This window comes from Hippocampus comes, unplaced genomic scaffold, assembly GCF_001891065.2.
Source record: "Hippocampus comes isolate QL1 unplaced genomic scaffold, H_comes_QL1_v1.1 scaffold156, whole genome shotgun sequence".
In the NCBI taxonomy this organism is placed as follows: domain Eukaryota; kingdom Metazoa; phylum Chordata; class Actinopteri; order Syngnathiformes; family Syngnathidae; genus Hippocampus; species Hippocampus comes.
The window spans coordinates 7434893-7449826 of NW_017805744.1; the positions used below are offsets into that span (position 1 = coordinate 7434893).

The window sequence follows — 14934 nt, forward strand, 5'->3', positions numbered from 1 at the left end:
CTGTGGTGAGTCGTCATTTTCATGCACTTTGAATTTGCGTTGTATCGTATTTTGAAGGCATTAAACATTACCAGAGCGATAAGAGTGTTGCGACCAGATTAGACGGTCCTTGTGTTTATTATTATATTTCGAAAACACCACAGTTTTCATGCAGCTCATACGATATTATTTTGTTGTATTAATCCGCCACACCTTAAATGCCGGTCCCTGAAAATATTGTCTGACTTAAACCGGTCCGTGGGGCAAAAAAGGTTGGGGACCCCTGATCTAAGGCATTTGGATTTAAAAACTCTCTTCTCTTTCTAAGATGAGTAATATATTACATTCCTGGTAATTTGAGCCCAGAAGTAAGAACACACACAAAGAATTTAATGTAAAACTACACATATATCATGACAGTCAGATATTTTCGAGACCTTAAACAATGAAAAGTGCCAAATTGACCCCAGGGATAATAAGATGAAGGTTTCACACCAGGTCCATCATTACAGAAGGGTTTCTTATAAGCATTTTGCAACGTTTTCTCATGTATTGCTAATCAAAAATGAATTTGCTTCAACGTATTTCACGTGTTAATTCATACAAGGCATTCATTTGTTGACGCCACCAAAAACAATCAAGTGCTGACATTCTAATTTCCAGAAGGTCTTATTTAATTTCCACATCTTTTTATCACATAGGAGCCCATTTATGAACATGCATTAAAAAGTCATCAAATGTCTGCATTTTTTTTTGTACAATTTTAACAATTGATAAGTGACAGCATTCCTGCTTACCGTTATGAGGCAGACGGACCTGCGGTAATCTGCACTCCCTCCCTCCCACCCCACACCCCCCGCCCTCCCGTCTCCTCCAATACCGCTGTCCCTTTTCAAAGAGCAAGTTGAAGGTTTATTGGAGTTGGTGGCCTGTGATTGTGTTTTAATGAGAGAATGACTGCGGAGCAAAGATAAGGCACCCACTTTGGCCTGGGAAGTCCTTGGTGGGATTAGAATAATCATTAAAAAAAAAAAAAACACGTGCGCGCGCGCGCACACACGCGCGCACACACACACACACACACACACACACACACACACACACACACACACACACACACACACACACACACACACACACAACAGGCCACGGCTGCTCCTGTGATCCTCCGTTCCTGCAGCTAGTCATCGCTCCATCCACAGCGACGCATGCAAGTTAATTGACATTCCCTTTTGATGGTCCATTGCTTGCACAGAAATATGACATTTTGTCCCATCGCTTTGTTGCGAGCCAAATGTGCCGTTTTACAGATTAGAGAGCGACAGGGAGGAAACGTGAAGATGGGATGCGTGTGAAGCGTAAGTGTCAAAGATATGACAGAGTGTGAGGTCACAGGAGACAGAACTAAATGGGGAGCGAGGGATGCCTGACGAGGCCTCTAATAAATACATTACCGCAAAGTCATGACAATGAGACAGTGTCATCCAGCCATTTCTACAATTTCATTGACTGTTTTTATGTTGACAATGTGATAACTGAGTGGCATTTGGAAATCAACGAACAAGTAACAACTTCAAGTCAAGGTATCGTTGTCAAATACTGATGTGACGTTAACACGGCGTAGAGCGATTTGTTATAAGACAGTGGTTCTTAACCTTTTTAGTGGTACCGAACCCAACCAGTTAATATGCACATTCACGGAACCCTTCATGAGTGAAAAATAAATATTTTTAAAAAAATAAATTTAAGATAATAAAAAAAAAACACATTTATTAAAACCGGAAAAAAGTAAAATTAAAAGTATACTTTTATTTTATTTTTTAATTGTACGACGTACTATCACGACAGTCACACGTGGACTACCAAGCGAACTAAATGTCCCACAGCACTGATTGGACAAGCAATGTCATGTGATCATCTGCAGCCAGTGATGGCCAAGCGAGCGTCATAACTAATTAACATATTGAGTCAATTGTGTCTTACCCTCCATGGCAGAGGCTCCGTCGAACCCCTGAGACCGACTCACCGAACCCCTGGGGTTCGATGGAACCTAGGTTAAGAACCACTGTTCTAAGAGGTGCAACACTAAACCGAATTAGCACGATGAATAGATAATTTGACATCCACATTCTGAAAAACTCCCAGCCAGCTAATTGTGATTAGTCTACATTTTCTTCACTCGATGTTGCCCATCACAGCTGCGACCACAAAGTAGGGGAATCTTCAAAGCAGTTTTTTGTTGTATCAATGTCAAATGTGATGCTTAGCGGCTAAAGAGGGAAGATTGCTCCTGAGAGACGCTAGTTCTGTTTGTGTGCAGTTTGGCGATGAAGCACTCTTGAGAAAGCATTCGGTTCATTGACTGATTGATTGATTGATTGATTGACTTAACATACAGCGCATGACAAGATACTGTAAATGTAACCAGGTGAACCATACTTGGACTTTTGTCGTGAATGCTGTCTTGTTTAACAAATGTAGCACTGTCACTTTAAGAGTAGGGCTGGATTTCCACAGACACTGCCACATAAAAATATAAATTGGAAGAAAGAAAAGAAATCATCAATACATGTCCCTTCACTGCAGTTTACATGTTGAAAAGGAGTAGGCGGGTCCAAAAACCGTGTTCCTTTTCTAGTTTTCATATCAAAGTATTACACTAGTTGGTTATTTACAGTATATCCAAAATAGGATCCCAAAGTAGAGAAAAAAAACCCCAACCAAACATGCTCCTCTTAACACTATAATAAATAACTGAATCTGTTTGAAGAAAGATGAGAATGAGAAAACACGTTCTTCTTGAGGATAGCTCTATACCTCAATGTGAAGCAATTTCCCTCAGGGCTTACTGGTTGTTTACATCTGTAGGGTACGCTCCTATGTAGGCAAATACAAGATATACAGGTACATTTTGGAATGGAAAAAATACTATACTGTGGGCGGACCTCCTCAAGTGAGGGAGAGACCTTCCAATTCCCCACCGTGCATGCACGTTTGAACCTCCTAGATCTAATCTTTCTGTGCACGCACAGGGTGAATTGTGATTTTTTTTTTTTCATAAAATGCTTCCCGGTTAACTCAGCATGTGCAACAGAGAGTCAAACAGAAGCCAGTGATGTATTTCCCGGTGCTGACTTTGGGCAAGCGCAGCGAGGTGATTAATATTGACACTGGCGGCAAACAAGTCACAAGAACAGGCACAATTACGCAGACCGAAGCACAAGATGCGGCCCTTAACACAAGGAAACCGGGTTGTGACAAAACCCCTCACGGCACACAGACACCCCCTTATTTACGGCTCCTTAAAGGCAGTTTAAATCAATCCAACTCATGTGAAAGGCTTTTCTGGTGCTAACGTGTGTATATTTTGTTTATTTAATGGCGGAGGAGAGAGAAATGAAAGGATGACGCGATTAAGTAGAGTGAGGGAGAGCAAGGGAGAGGAAGAACTAGCTTGTGGCCTCTCTCTTCAGGGAGAGGGGATTATGTTTCCCTGCTGTCATGTGTTGTGACATTCAGAATGTTATTAAACTTCAATAGGCTGAGCTCAGGGTTCACTGATCACTCTTACTATGGCGGAATCCATTATTCGGCTTGTACATTTACGCATGCAAAATCACAATCACGCCGCATGCTGCCCGCACAAATGCAACCACCTGGAATGTGCTCAGACGTTCATCTTGTGCAAGTCTGGATGCATTCATGTTGAAGACGCGCTTCGGTTGATGTATTAGGGAAATGTGTCATTGCTGAACATTTTTGGCTAATACACCAGCCTTGGCAGATTTGATTTGTATGCCTACGAAATTACTGTCTGCATATTGAGCTTCCAGCAATAGGCTAAGCAACGGCGTTTTTAAATGTTTCGATTATGATGTGATTAGGTTTTCAATGACCGATGGCAGGAGCAAACAACGAAGCAGAGTATTGCTCACCTACAGTCCCCAATCACATCCTACAGAGTGATATACAGGACTGTGCATGTATTGCCCCCCGCAGTAAAAATGGAATTTCCCAAAATAGAGGGTATGCCCCACTCCACAGTTTTTGACCCATCCACCAGTCTGGCTGCTCTGTTCAGGGGAGCTCTCCAACTTTGATCACTGTTGAAAGTGGCCCTGCTCTATAATCCCCTCATCGATCATTCTGTCTGAGGTGATGTGGGCTGCCATACATCTTCCCTCCACTCCCTCTCTTTCTTCTTTCTGTCTTCAGCCAGTGTTTACAACCTCCCATCCATCATCCCCTCATGGTATTGCCTGCCACCAACCACCACGATGGACAGATGGGAAACGGACGGAGAGAAGCAGCAAAACAGCTTTTCTATTCAAGAATAAAAAAAAAAAAAAAAAAAAAAAAAAGGGTCAGTAAAATTTGGGGACAACCATCTATAAAAAGGGTCATACTCAAAAACAGTGGAGGGGCCTATAAATATCCAATTGGATCATTCATGATTCATTATAACCTACTATATTTTAATTTATAGAGCAATATAACAGGATTACTCATTATAGATCAGCAGATAATAGGGGAAGTGAACACTGGAACTGGAGGCCTCATTGAGTGTATTGACATGCTGAAGCTGTGCTTAACCCTTTCAGGGACAACGGTTACTACAGTGGACAGTTTATCATGTTATCAGATTACAGGGTGCATGAAAGAATTACGGCTGTTTTTTAATACGTCATACTGAACATGCAAACATGACAGCAGTAGATTTTGAGCAAGGTGCAGTGAAATTAAATGTAGGCTTTACTCAAGGATCATTGAAATAACACAAATGTCCATGAACAAATATACGTAGTTTATTCCTTTATTCTGTTACAAAAGCATGATGACTTCCTTCCAGGACACTTTGACTAGAAAAAAATACTTCTCCAATTTCCCCACCTCCTATTAACATATTAACTATCCCTTCTGTAAAGTTAAATAAAACATAACAAATAAAAAAAAAAAAAAAAAACAAAACAAAAAAAAACAACCTTTTTATGATTGAACCGTAAGTAGAGTCTCAGAATAAAATACTGTGAAAAAGGAAAACAAAACATGGGAAATATTCAAGTTGTGTTAAATTACTCACACTTCAAAATACAAACAGGAAATCATTTTTAAATATCAACAGTGAAATAAAAATAAACCCCAACTGGATTTAACGTTTCCACAGATTTTTGCACATTGTTTTTTTATTTTGTTTTTTTTACACCATTCAAAGTGTGAAACATTGGCAATCCAACTCTCCTCTATAACACATACATTGAGTTTTTTATTTTTTATATTGATATTTTTTTTATATAAACCTGTGATGGCATATAAAATCTCTGAATATGAATCCTCCATTGAAGAGTGGTGTGCTGCGACCGAATGAATTACAACAGCACAATAAGACAGAAGTAAAGTATGCACGCAGTTCAGTTACATAGAGATGTGATTGCAAAGCAAACATCCGAGAGAGGAAATTGTGTTTATATACATCATAGGCGCTGATATGTATGAATTTGGGGAAACTGCTTATTTATCATTAACGGTAATTTGAGATCTTAAGTTCTAAATTTGATATTTTGGAAATGTGAAAATGAAGAACAAAACAACAGACATCGTATGAGGAAGAAGCGACAGTATCAGGTAGATGGTGCTGTAAATGATATGGCAGCAAACATCCAATAAGACATGCAGCCACAACCTTCATAGTCACCTTCAGGTAAAAATCACAGCTTTAGGTATGAACAATTTGCCGTGTACAATGTATTCCAGAGTGATAAATGACTGTAATTTCACATAGCGCTTTGCTTTCATCTACTTTGTCTGAGATTCCACTGCAGTAACTGTTCAAGTGGAGAGAGGGCTTGGAAAGTACTTAAATATACATTCTGCCCCAATGCCAAACTACCCCCCCCCAAAAAAAAAAAAAAACAGCCTCTGACTTTCATTGCATATTCCAGTGATTGCCAATTAGTGTGCTTCAGGTGTGCCACGGGAAATTATCCAATGTCAAACTTTATCATTTAGGCGAACAATAATTTCATCCATCCATTATCCTCAGAAGGTGCGCTAGAGCCTATCCCAGCCGTCTTCGGGCAGCTGGTTGCCAGCCAATCACAGGGTACACATAGACAAATAACCATTCACGCTCACAATCACAGCAAAGGACAATTTAAAGTGTTCCATTAACCTGCCATGTATGTTTTGGGAATGTGGGAGGAAACCGGAGTACCCGGAGAAAAGCCACACAGGCACGGGGAGAACATGTAAACTCCATACAGGACGTCCGGAGACGGTAATTGAACCCCAGAGCTCTGTGCTGTGAGGCGGAAGTGCTAACCAACCAACCACCGTGCCGCCGAAAAAAATATTTGTTAATTGATCTATGCCAACCACGTATCGAACAATCAACTGATTTTCCACGAGGTCACAGACAGTACACAACCTGTGGATGTACTTTCGGTGAATCGTTTTGCTGTGAGCTGCGTATTTCAAAGTGGTGTGCCATGACTTTTTTTTTTTTGTGATGTAAAATACAGTATTAGCCTTGGATTGATATCCACCCATCCATTTTCCGATTTGCTTTATCCTCACAAGGGCCGTGGGGGGTGCTGGAGCCTATCCCAGCTGTCTTCCGGCAGTAGGCGGGGGACAACCTGAAATGGTAGCCAATTGCAGGGCACACAGAGACAAACAACCATCCGCACTCACACTCACACCTAGGGACAATTTGGAGTGTTTAGTCAGCCTGCCATGCATGTTTTTGGAATGTGGGAGGAAACCGGAGTACCCGGAGAAAACCCACGCGGGCCCGGGGAGAACATGCAAACTCCACACAGGGAGGCCGGAGCTGGAATTGAACCTGGTATCTCTGCACTGTGAGGTCAACGTGCTACCCACTGGATCACCGGACCGCACCTTGGATTAATAAAGGATGGGAAACACTGGCATATACAATGTGTCACCTACATGGTAATTTCTACTTCGTTATTGCTAAAGTGGTAATTGTAGAATCTGAAACTGTAATTAGCGCCTGACACACGCTAAGAGTCAGGGTTTAACCTACAATAATTCTGTTTGATTGTTTAATTGTCCCCTCATTTTTAGATGTGATTTGACATTCAACTTATTGAGTTACAATTTATCAGCATTTATTGTATGAAGAGGAAGTGAATTTTTTTTCATAAACACATCAACAAGAAATATTGAAAGGGTTCAAGAACTTGGTGTTTTGTAGAAAACTCCCATTACAAAAAATGGAAGAAAATGTGTTTGTTTCAATGGATTACTCAATATTTTTTGTTACCTGTTTTATTTTCAAACTTTTCTAAACAGCACTGGAATATTTACAAAAATTATGGAAGTCCTTCACAAAATGTTTTGTTCTTTTCATTACAGGTAAATTGTTTGAAAGGGCTCTATTGTCTCGTGGGTCCCGTTCAGGAAATTGTATGCGAATACTTTGCCTTGGAAAAGTAGTCATATGCAGTGAACTTTTTCCACATTTTTTCACCTTACAAAGACCAACTTCAATGTTTTTTTTTAAAAATTCAGATTTTATATGATCAGCTAACACAAAATAGCACATCATTGTGAAATGGAACGGAAATGACCCATTGTTTTCAAAATTTTAGGCAAATGCAGAAGTGAAAAGTGTGGTGTGCATTTGCATTCTGTTCCCCTGTGTCAATACTTTGCAGAGCCACCTTTCGCTGCACCTAAATTGGCCAGTCTTGAGATGTAGGCGTAGGTCATACTTCTTTATCTTTTCCAATTGTTCTTTGCAAAAAAGCTCAAGATCAGCAAGAGCGTTTGTGACCAGTAACTATGAATATTCTTTGATTTAAACCATTGCAACTCTCTTCCCAATCTCAAGTCTTTTGCAGCATCCAACTCATTTTCTTCCAGGCTTTCCCTGTATTCAGCTTCCCATCAACTCTGACCAGCGAGCTTCCTGAGCAGCAGTGTTCTTTTTTTTTGCCAAACATAGTGCTTTGAAAATCAAAAAGAGAAAAAGAAAAAAGAAAAGAAAATCAAACTTTGGTCTATCTGGCCAAGGCGCCTTCTTCCCCCTATTTGCGGTGTTCACTATATGGCAAACAGGACTTCTGCCTTTCTCCTTGCCACTCTTTGTAAATGCCCAATTGGTGGAATATATAATTCATAGTTGACCCGTGGACAGATTCTGCAACCTGAGCGGTGGATTTCTGCAGTGCGTCCAGAGTGACCATGGGTCTCTTAGCTGCTTTAAGCTTCTCTTCAACTTAATTCCTTGACCGGTCTAGGTCTGGATACAAATGCACACCACCTTTTACAAATGTATATTCAATGCTAATTTAAAAACCATAAATCATTTTCATTCCACTTCACAATTAAGTGTTACTTTGCGTTGATCTATTACGTAAAATCCCAACACAATACTGTACTTTCAACTTTGTGATTGGTCACAAAATGTGCAAAGATTCAAGGAGTATGAATACTTTTTCAAGGCGATGTTGCAGCACTGCCCAAACCCATTTAAAAATCACCTCATATGGACGACAGCGAAGAATCAGCGCGAGCGCTCCATCTGATTCCAGTAACACTTTTTGCCAGTAGATTTCTTTGCACTTCAACATGTGCTGCTAGCAGATTTCAGAATATAGCCGTGACACATACCGGAAATCTCACAGCAGCAGAATACAGTGTAAGGTCACTCATAGTCACTATATTGCGCCATTGTGCCTTCTTCTTTCTGAAAAGGTCAGTCTCCGAGCAGCACATAAAACCTTTGTGCATACAAATAATGGTTCTATGGCGCAACGACAAGGCATGATGTGTTCCATGAGGTGTAGCAGCAATGCATGTTTTTTGTAGCATCAACCTTTAATAGTGAGTGAATCAACTCAACTACACTCTTTACAATGCATCAGTGCAAGCCACATACTTAAAACTATGCTGCACAGAGCACTTGGTCCTCCCGACATCGACATGGAAGTGTGAAAGAGTACAGGCATGTCCGCAAAAAAAAAAAAAATTTGTAGCAGTCACAAGTATTTGCCTTCATCACCACATCAGTGCAAAGACACCCCCTCTGCCACTGGAAAGCATCAAGGTAGAACAGGGTCAGCAGTAGAGGAGAAAATATTTCACGCAGACTAAAGTCAACAACTCCATTGCAATGGCACAATGCAGATGGCACACTTAAGAATAAAGTTTCGTTTTTGTCTTTTTCCCCCCCCCACAGCAGAGAACACGATAAAAAAATTGCAAAAACACACCCAAATTCTTTATTGCAGCACACTTCCTCGTCTCTCTCTCTTTCTCTCGCTTTTTTTATATCCACATATTAAAAATGTCTTGAGTCTGTAGGTTGTAAGGAACGTTTGCAGAGTGCATTTTGGCAGTAAGTGAAATCTTGTACGAATTGGGCACAGCCAGGAGAATTGATGGGTCAAACCACACAGCCAAGATTTCTTTTGGAGGCCATCAGAGTCTTGTGCTCTTCCTGTTCCACCCTGCCCATTTCCTGTGGCCACTCCTTCTCCCCCCCGTCAGGTGATCACATTCCCGAGGCGCCCAGCCCCAGGCTGGCAGTGTGGCTCATGCATGGCAGCGTCTGAATGGTCTTGGGGAAGTCGTGGGTGAGTAGTCGTCCATTTTCTCCTCCGCTCCCATTACCGCTCATCCTGGTCAGGGTGGAGCAACGCATGGCGTCGTTAATGGATTGCTGTTGGACAAAGACACGTTACAATCAGACTGCAAAATAAAAATGATTGGGTATGTTTTGGACTATCCGATAAGAATTGACGCAATCGCTACTATGATCTTCATGATTATCAATACTGCGTATCAGTGAATTTCTGCCTCTTTGAATGATGCCAAAGCAACTATGAATATTCCCAGCAGCCGAGTGGCCTCTGCAATTCTTCAACGTAAAAGGTTTTCAGACCTTGCTGAGGTGACCGACCATCTGATGTTCCAGAAGGACAATCATAACGTTACTGAGGGCAGGTGATGAGCAATGCTTGCTTTCAGTGTTGTGCTCATTCCGCTTTTCAAAAGACAACGCCAAAATTCAGGAGGTGACGGATGTCAAAAGACAAATCAGTTTGTTGATCGCTCACTGAATTCAATGACTATCGTTGTAAACGGTATTTATCGGGCGGGAAGTAGATCGGAACCAATCCATATTTTGAGACCTGTGAAGTCCAATGAGAAGGATTTCCGTTAAAGCAGTGATGGAACACAGGCCTACGTTATGGAATATACAGATAAAGAATGTTCACCACAATGGGCCCTGCTTTGCGAGACAGTCAGCGAAAAGAGCAGAAAGAGCAGGAGACAGATTCATTTCAGAGTGACAGATGTAGATCGACGCATCACTGTAATTCAAATTGCCTCTATACCCGTCGTCCAACATGAGCTTCTGTCTATGCTATGTGTGTACAGGGTGTGTGTATGTGTGCGTATAAACACACGAGTCCCTTCACTCACAGATGCATCAACAATCTTCTGCCGAGAGATAAACATCATAGAGCGGTTTCTCCTGTATCGTTTTTTTACGATGCAAAGGTGTATACTACACGTGGTGGATATCTTTACGAGATACACAGGAGGGGAAATGGAATTCGGGATTATGCGGAATGCACAATCATAACAAAACTTTGTGGAGGGCTTTGGCACAGGCCTTAAGAAAACCATAACAGTAAGGTGCAGAGACAGAGAAGGGTGCACATCATTTTTGTCATGTTGCCAGATGTGTGCATTTGTGACTATAAATTCCCCTTAAGAACGCATATGGTATTATCTTAAAGTCAAACTTTAGTCATACGCAGTGAGTAGTTATCAATATTTCATTGAGTTGCTGATCAGTGTCAGGATTGTTTTGCCTTGATGGAGGTCTACATTCTCAATGGCATTCTCGCTCAAAAAGAAACATATTGGATCCAGTTCCTGAGATGGATTTCATGAGATTGTGCGGCCATGTGTTTTTCGTAATGGGTGAAGTCTGTATTTTATTCAAGGATTCAACTTTCTGATTTTCCAAAAAGGCCTTTCGATTCTGCGAAGGCTCATGCTATGGCTTGATTGAGTAGTGAATGCATTCATCATGATCTTCAAGTGAGCCCAGTTCAAGGCTTATTGATTTTGTCCATAAATATAAATTTGCCTCAGAGATAAATCATCTTGTACTTGGAAGTACTTGATGTTTGGCGCTAACAGTTGAAACAGGTATGAGGGCAATCTTGAATTAAGAGATTCGGGACATCTGCAGGCCATCAGTAACACGAAAACTTGACGAGGGAGCGACAGAAAGAAAGAGAGGTACAGGAGAGCTTTTGAGCTGCGGTGGGAGGCCCGACTGTGGCCACGGTTAGATGGGCGGGGGGATGAGGAGGCAGATGTCGTCATCATCATCATCATCATCATTATCATCATCATCATCATTATGGCTTAATCACAGCATTTCCTACCCCGTGGCTGTGCTCTGCCCTTATATCTTAACAGTGTTGTTGGCGTACAGGCCGTAGCTCTGCAGCTCTGTGTAGGGGGCGCTAGCACCACTGTCTAAGGCTGAGCAGTGAAAGGCCTGAGCAGCTGAGGCAGCAGCGGCTCGTGCGGTTGACACCTTCATTCGACGTGACTCGGTCCTGGATTTGTAGCAGAACTCCACCAGTGCTACAAGCATGGCCAGGCCCAGGCCGCCGATAAGGATGTAGAAGACTCCGGCCACGTTGCTGAGGCTCAGAGCGCTCGTCTTGTCCTGGAGGAAGTGACAGGACGACGAGAGCCATATCGGTGAGCAGAGATTTTGGAGCGCAGCAACAGACAACATTGACATTTACACACTCGTGATTGACTGAGCACGGTCCAATTCACACATATACACGTATAGAATTACGTGGGAGAATGCTTTCATACCGTCCTGCGCATTCATATATATACATTGAAAAAAGTATAACTGCTGTCGTTCGTTCACTTATTTTCAATTCAAATTGTTTAAAAATATTAGGTTGTTTCTTTCAAGTGACTTCATAATTTATATTTATGGTTATGTTTTTTTTTTACTTTGATGTAATGCAAGGTACCAAATGTAATCATTTGATTTGGACCAATTAATTTTTTTTAGACTTTGATTGCGTGCATCCACAGTATTTAAAGCTTTTGGCAAAAATGGACCCGAGCAGTGACGGACGTTCATAATATTGGTAAGAAACCCCCCCTGCAATTTCATAACCTTGTGGTTAGTTTAATCATTTTTCTTTTTAACCCTATAGCTGTGCCTGACTAGATGTTATTTGCAGCCCTCGATGGAGCCGACGTCGTTCAGTCATGGTGAAAGCAGGTAGCTACACTACCTGATCGGGATGAAACCGAAAAGTGTCCATAAAATGTCAAATAGCGGGGAAAGAAGCTTCAGTATGAAGTGTGTGAACTTTTCAACTTGCTGCCGTGTTCCATGTGGTTTGTATGCTCAACAAAAGTTCGCATGCTAAATTTAACGAGCTACCTTATCTTCTTTCTTGCACTGTAAGCTCTAGAAGTAGTTTTGGTAAGCTAACTTTTGTTTCTGTACTTTCTTTTGAATGTCCTTGCCTATCATTCCAAATGTATTTAACATGATGACAATTTTAAATCTTGCAGACAAATTGAAAAACATATACTTTGTTCAAATGTACAAATTTGGCTAAACTGAAAGGATTCTTAATGTTATGTAATTAATCCAATTTAATAATTTTAAATTAGGACAACTAAAAATAACGGGTTTGCATTGCCTTAATAAATACTTGAAGGTCAAACTTTCTGGTTACATCAATTCAATATAATAGATCAAACTGATCGAAGCCTAAATATTGACCGTGATAGGTGACTTCAATATTTTTACGTTCATCCAGTCAGCCACAACATTAGGGTTGACCGCTGGAAAATGCAACACACACACACACACACACACACACACACACACACACATGCAAAATGCAAACAAACAACGATTACAATAAGAACATATTGAAGGCCTGTTTCAGAAAGCACAGCTATACAATTTAACTGGATAACATCAATAATTAATCTCACACAGATAAGGTAGTTTCAGTTCTATTGCTTTCAGAATGAAAAGCGCAGACCCAATCAATGACAATGACTGCTCTCAGAACCACAGGGGCATCTGTACAAGACGCGAGTAATAATGCAGCTTGTAATCACACTTAAGCGTTCATGTCTACACCCAGGATATTGACTGCAGATTTGAACTTCATGAAGACTTCCATTATCTGAGACACAACCATTGTGCTGTGCAACATCAGATGCCCTCACATCTCGCCGCATTGGTCAAATGCGAATTACCCGTTTTGTGAGATGAGTTATCCAGAGATACCAAATGCAAATCAGGTTATGGTTCACTGGTTTCATGACACAGGCCACACATTACATGATGCACGCTTTGGAATATATTTTTTGTAAATTACTCAATAATGCATTTCCAATGTCAATTGAATCAATGCAAAAAAGGGATTGAAAACAACTTTAGTTCTAGAATTATTAAGTCATTTTGTCATTTTTACTAATCTGAAGCGCTCCAACAGATGTGTGTTTAATATGATACATCGACAAAATATACATAATTGTTATGATGTAATTCAGATTTATATGGGAGGGTGGGAGTCAACTAATGTGTTCTGAAGGCATGACTGGCTGCAGGTTTATCAGGCTAAACTGCAGCAACATGATGATTTTTTTCAGAGTCGAATTCCTTCTGTCAAGCAACATTTCCGCTCATTAAACAATATTCATGGGGATTTGCAACCTTCCAAAGGTTTGTCCCTGTGGGCAAATACTCAGAACCGTCTTAAAAATAACATTTTCGATCTGTGTTTCGAGAAGGGTGTGTATTCCTCAACACCGTTCTAGTTGCCAGGTTGTTTCCTTGGGATAAACATTTGTTTCCCAGCAACAAAAATAATTGCATAATAAGAAGTGCTGTACTGAAATGCAAGATAGGAGGCAAATAATTCCTGAGGCATTTCCAGGGGAAATTCGATCAAATTTTTGAGAGAACAGGCCTCTGGTGGAGAGTGAAACCAGAGTGCAAACACATGCAAGCACAGTGGCATATTTGATAAGACTCAGGTTTGAACACCATTTTGTTGAAAAGTTCAGGAAATTTAATCACATGACGTTTTCGGCTTTGAGTGATTCTAGAAACTCAAGATCATACAATTACTTTTATATAAGTGGAGGACAATAATCTTGACGCAAAACTAAAACACTATTTCAAAATCATACAAACATATTTTCAACAATCTTTTAAAACATAAACAGACACGAGATTGCCCACAGAGTATGTGCCCGGATATAAGGCAAAAAAAAAAAAAAGTAAAAATAACCAAAGTCACATGTTGTCCTCTAAATGAACCCTGAATAGCAAATACAGTACCTAAAATGTGTCATGTTTCGTTGTTGAGCAACAAACAATTAGTGACCTACTTTTTGCTGTGCAGCAATTTAAAGACTATATCAGGGCTGTTCCATAGTGTAATTTTCATTTATATTGTGCAGGTAAAAGAAAATTGTCATAAGATTTAGCCTAACTGGAAACAACTTAGGGATGTTCCAGCTTTGTACACAAACAAACAAATAATCATGCAAACTAAAAAAAAAAAAAAAAAAAAAGTAATAGATGAATTATACATTTTGAGTAGACAGGGATAGAATTATTCCCCTGACCCGATTTGACTTTCATAAAGGTCACTTCAGATATTGTCATGGAAAGTTTATTTACTGTAGATAAATAATAAAAATAAAAAAGAACAACTTCAAAATGTGTACCGTATTTTCCACACTATAAGGCGCTTTGGAATAGAAGGCGCACCTTCAATGAATTGCCTATTTTAAAACAGTTTTCATATGTAGGGCGCACCACATTATAAGGTGCATACAATAGAAGACACAATAGCTACGTTCAAGGGAATACAATACAATAGAATACAGCTT

General features: G+C 40.4%; 1 protein-coding gene and 1 long non-coding RNA gene across 5 annotated transcripts in view; one reads left to right on the top strand and one right to left on the bottom strand.

Moving 5' to 3' along the window:
* Window positions 1-9268: 9268 nt before the first annotated feature.
* The window catches only part of gria1a (glutamate receptor, ionotropic, AMPA 1a), a 62256-nt gene continuing 56590 nt past the window's right edge, over window positions 9269-14934 (bottom strand). For 2 of the 4 annotated variants that reach the window (XM_019884242.1, XM_019884241.1), the window contains exons 15-16: window positions 11570-11704; window positions 9269-9667 (exon numbers count right to left, since the gene is read on the bottom strand). In XM_019884242.1, coding sequence (XP_019739801.1) covers window positions 9500-9667; window positions 11570-11704 — 303 coding nt within the window. In that variant the 3' untranslated portion in view covers window positions 9269-9499. Of the gene's footprint in view, window positions 9668-11414; window positions 11705-14934 lie in introns of all 4 variants that reach the window. The other 2 variants (XM_019884244.1, XM_019884243.1) reach the window with 1 other exon arrangement.
* Window positions 11704-14306, top strand: LOC109524393 (uncharacterized). The gene is made up of 2 exons (XR_002169954.1): window positions 11704-12149; window positions 12219-14306. It is a non-coding gene; the product is annotated as an uncharacterized LOC109524393 (long non-coding RNA).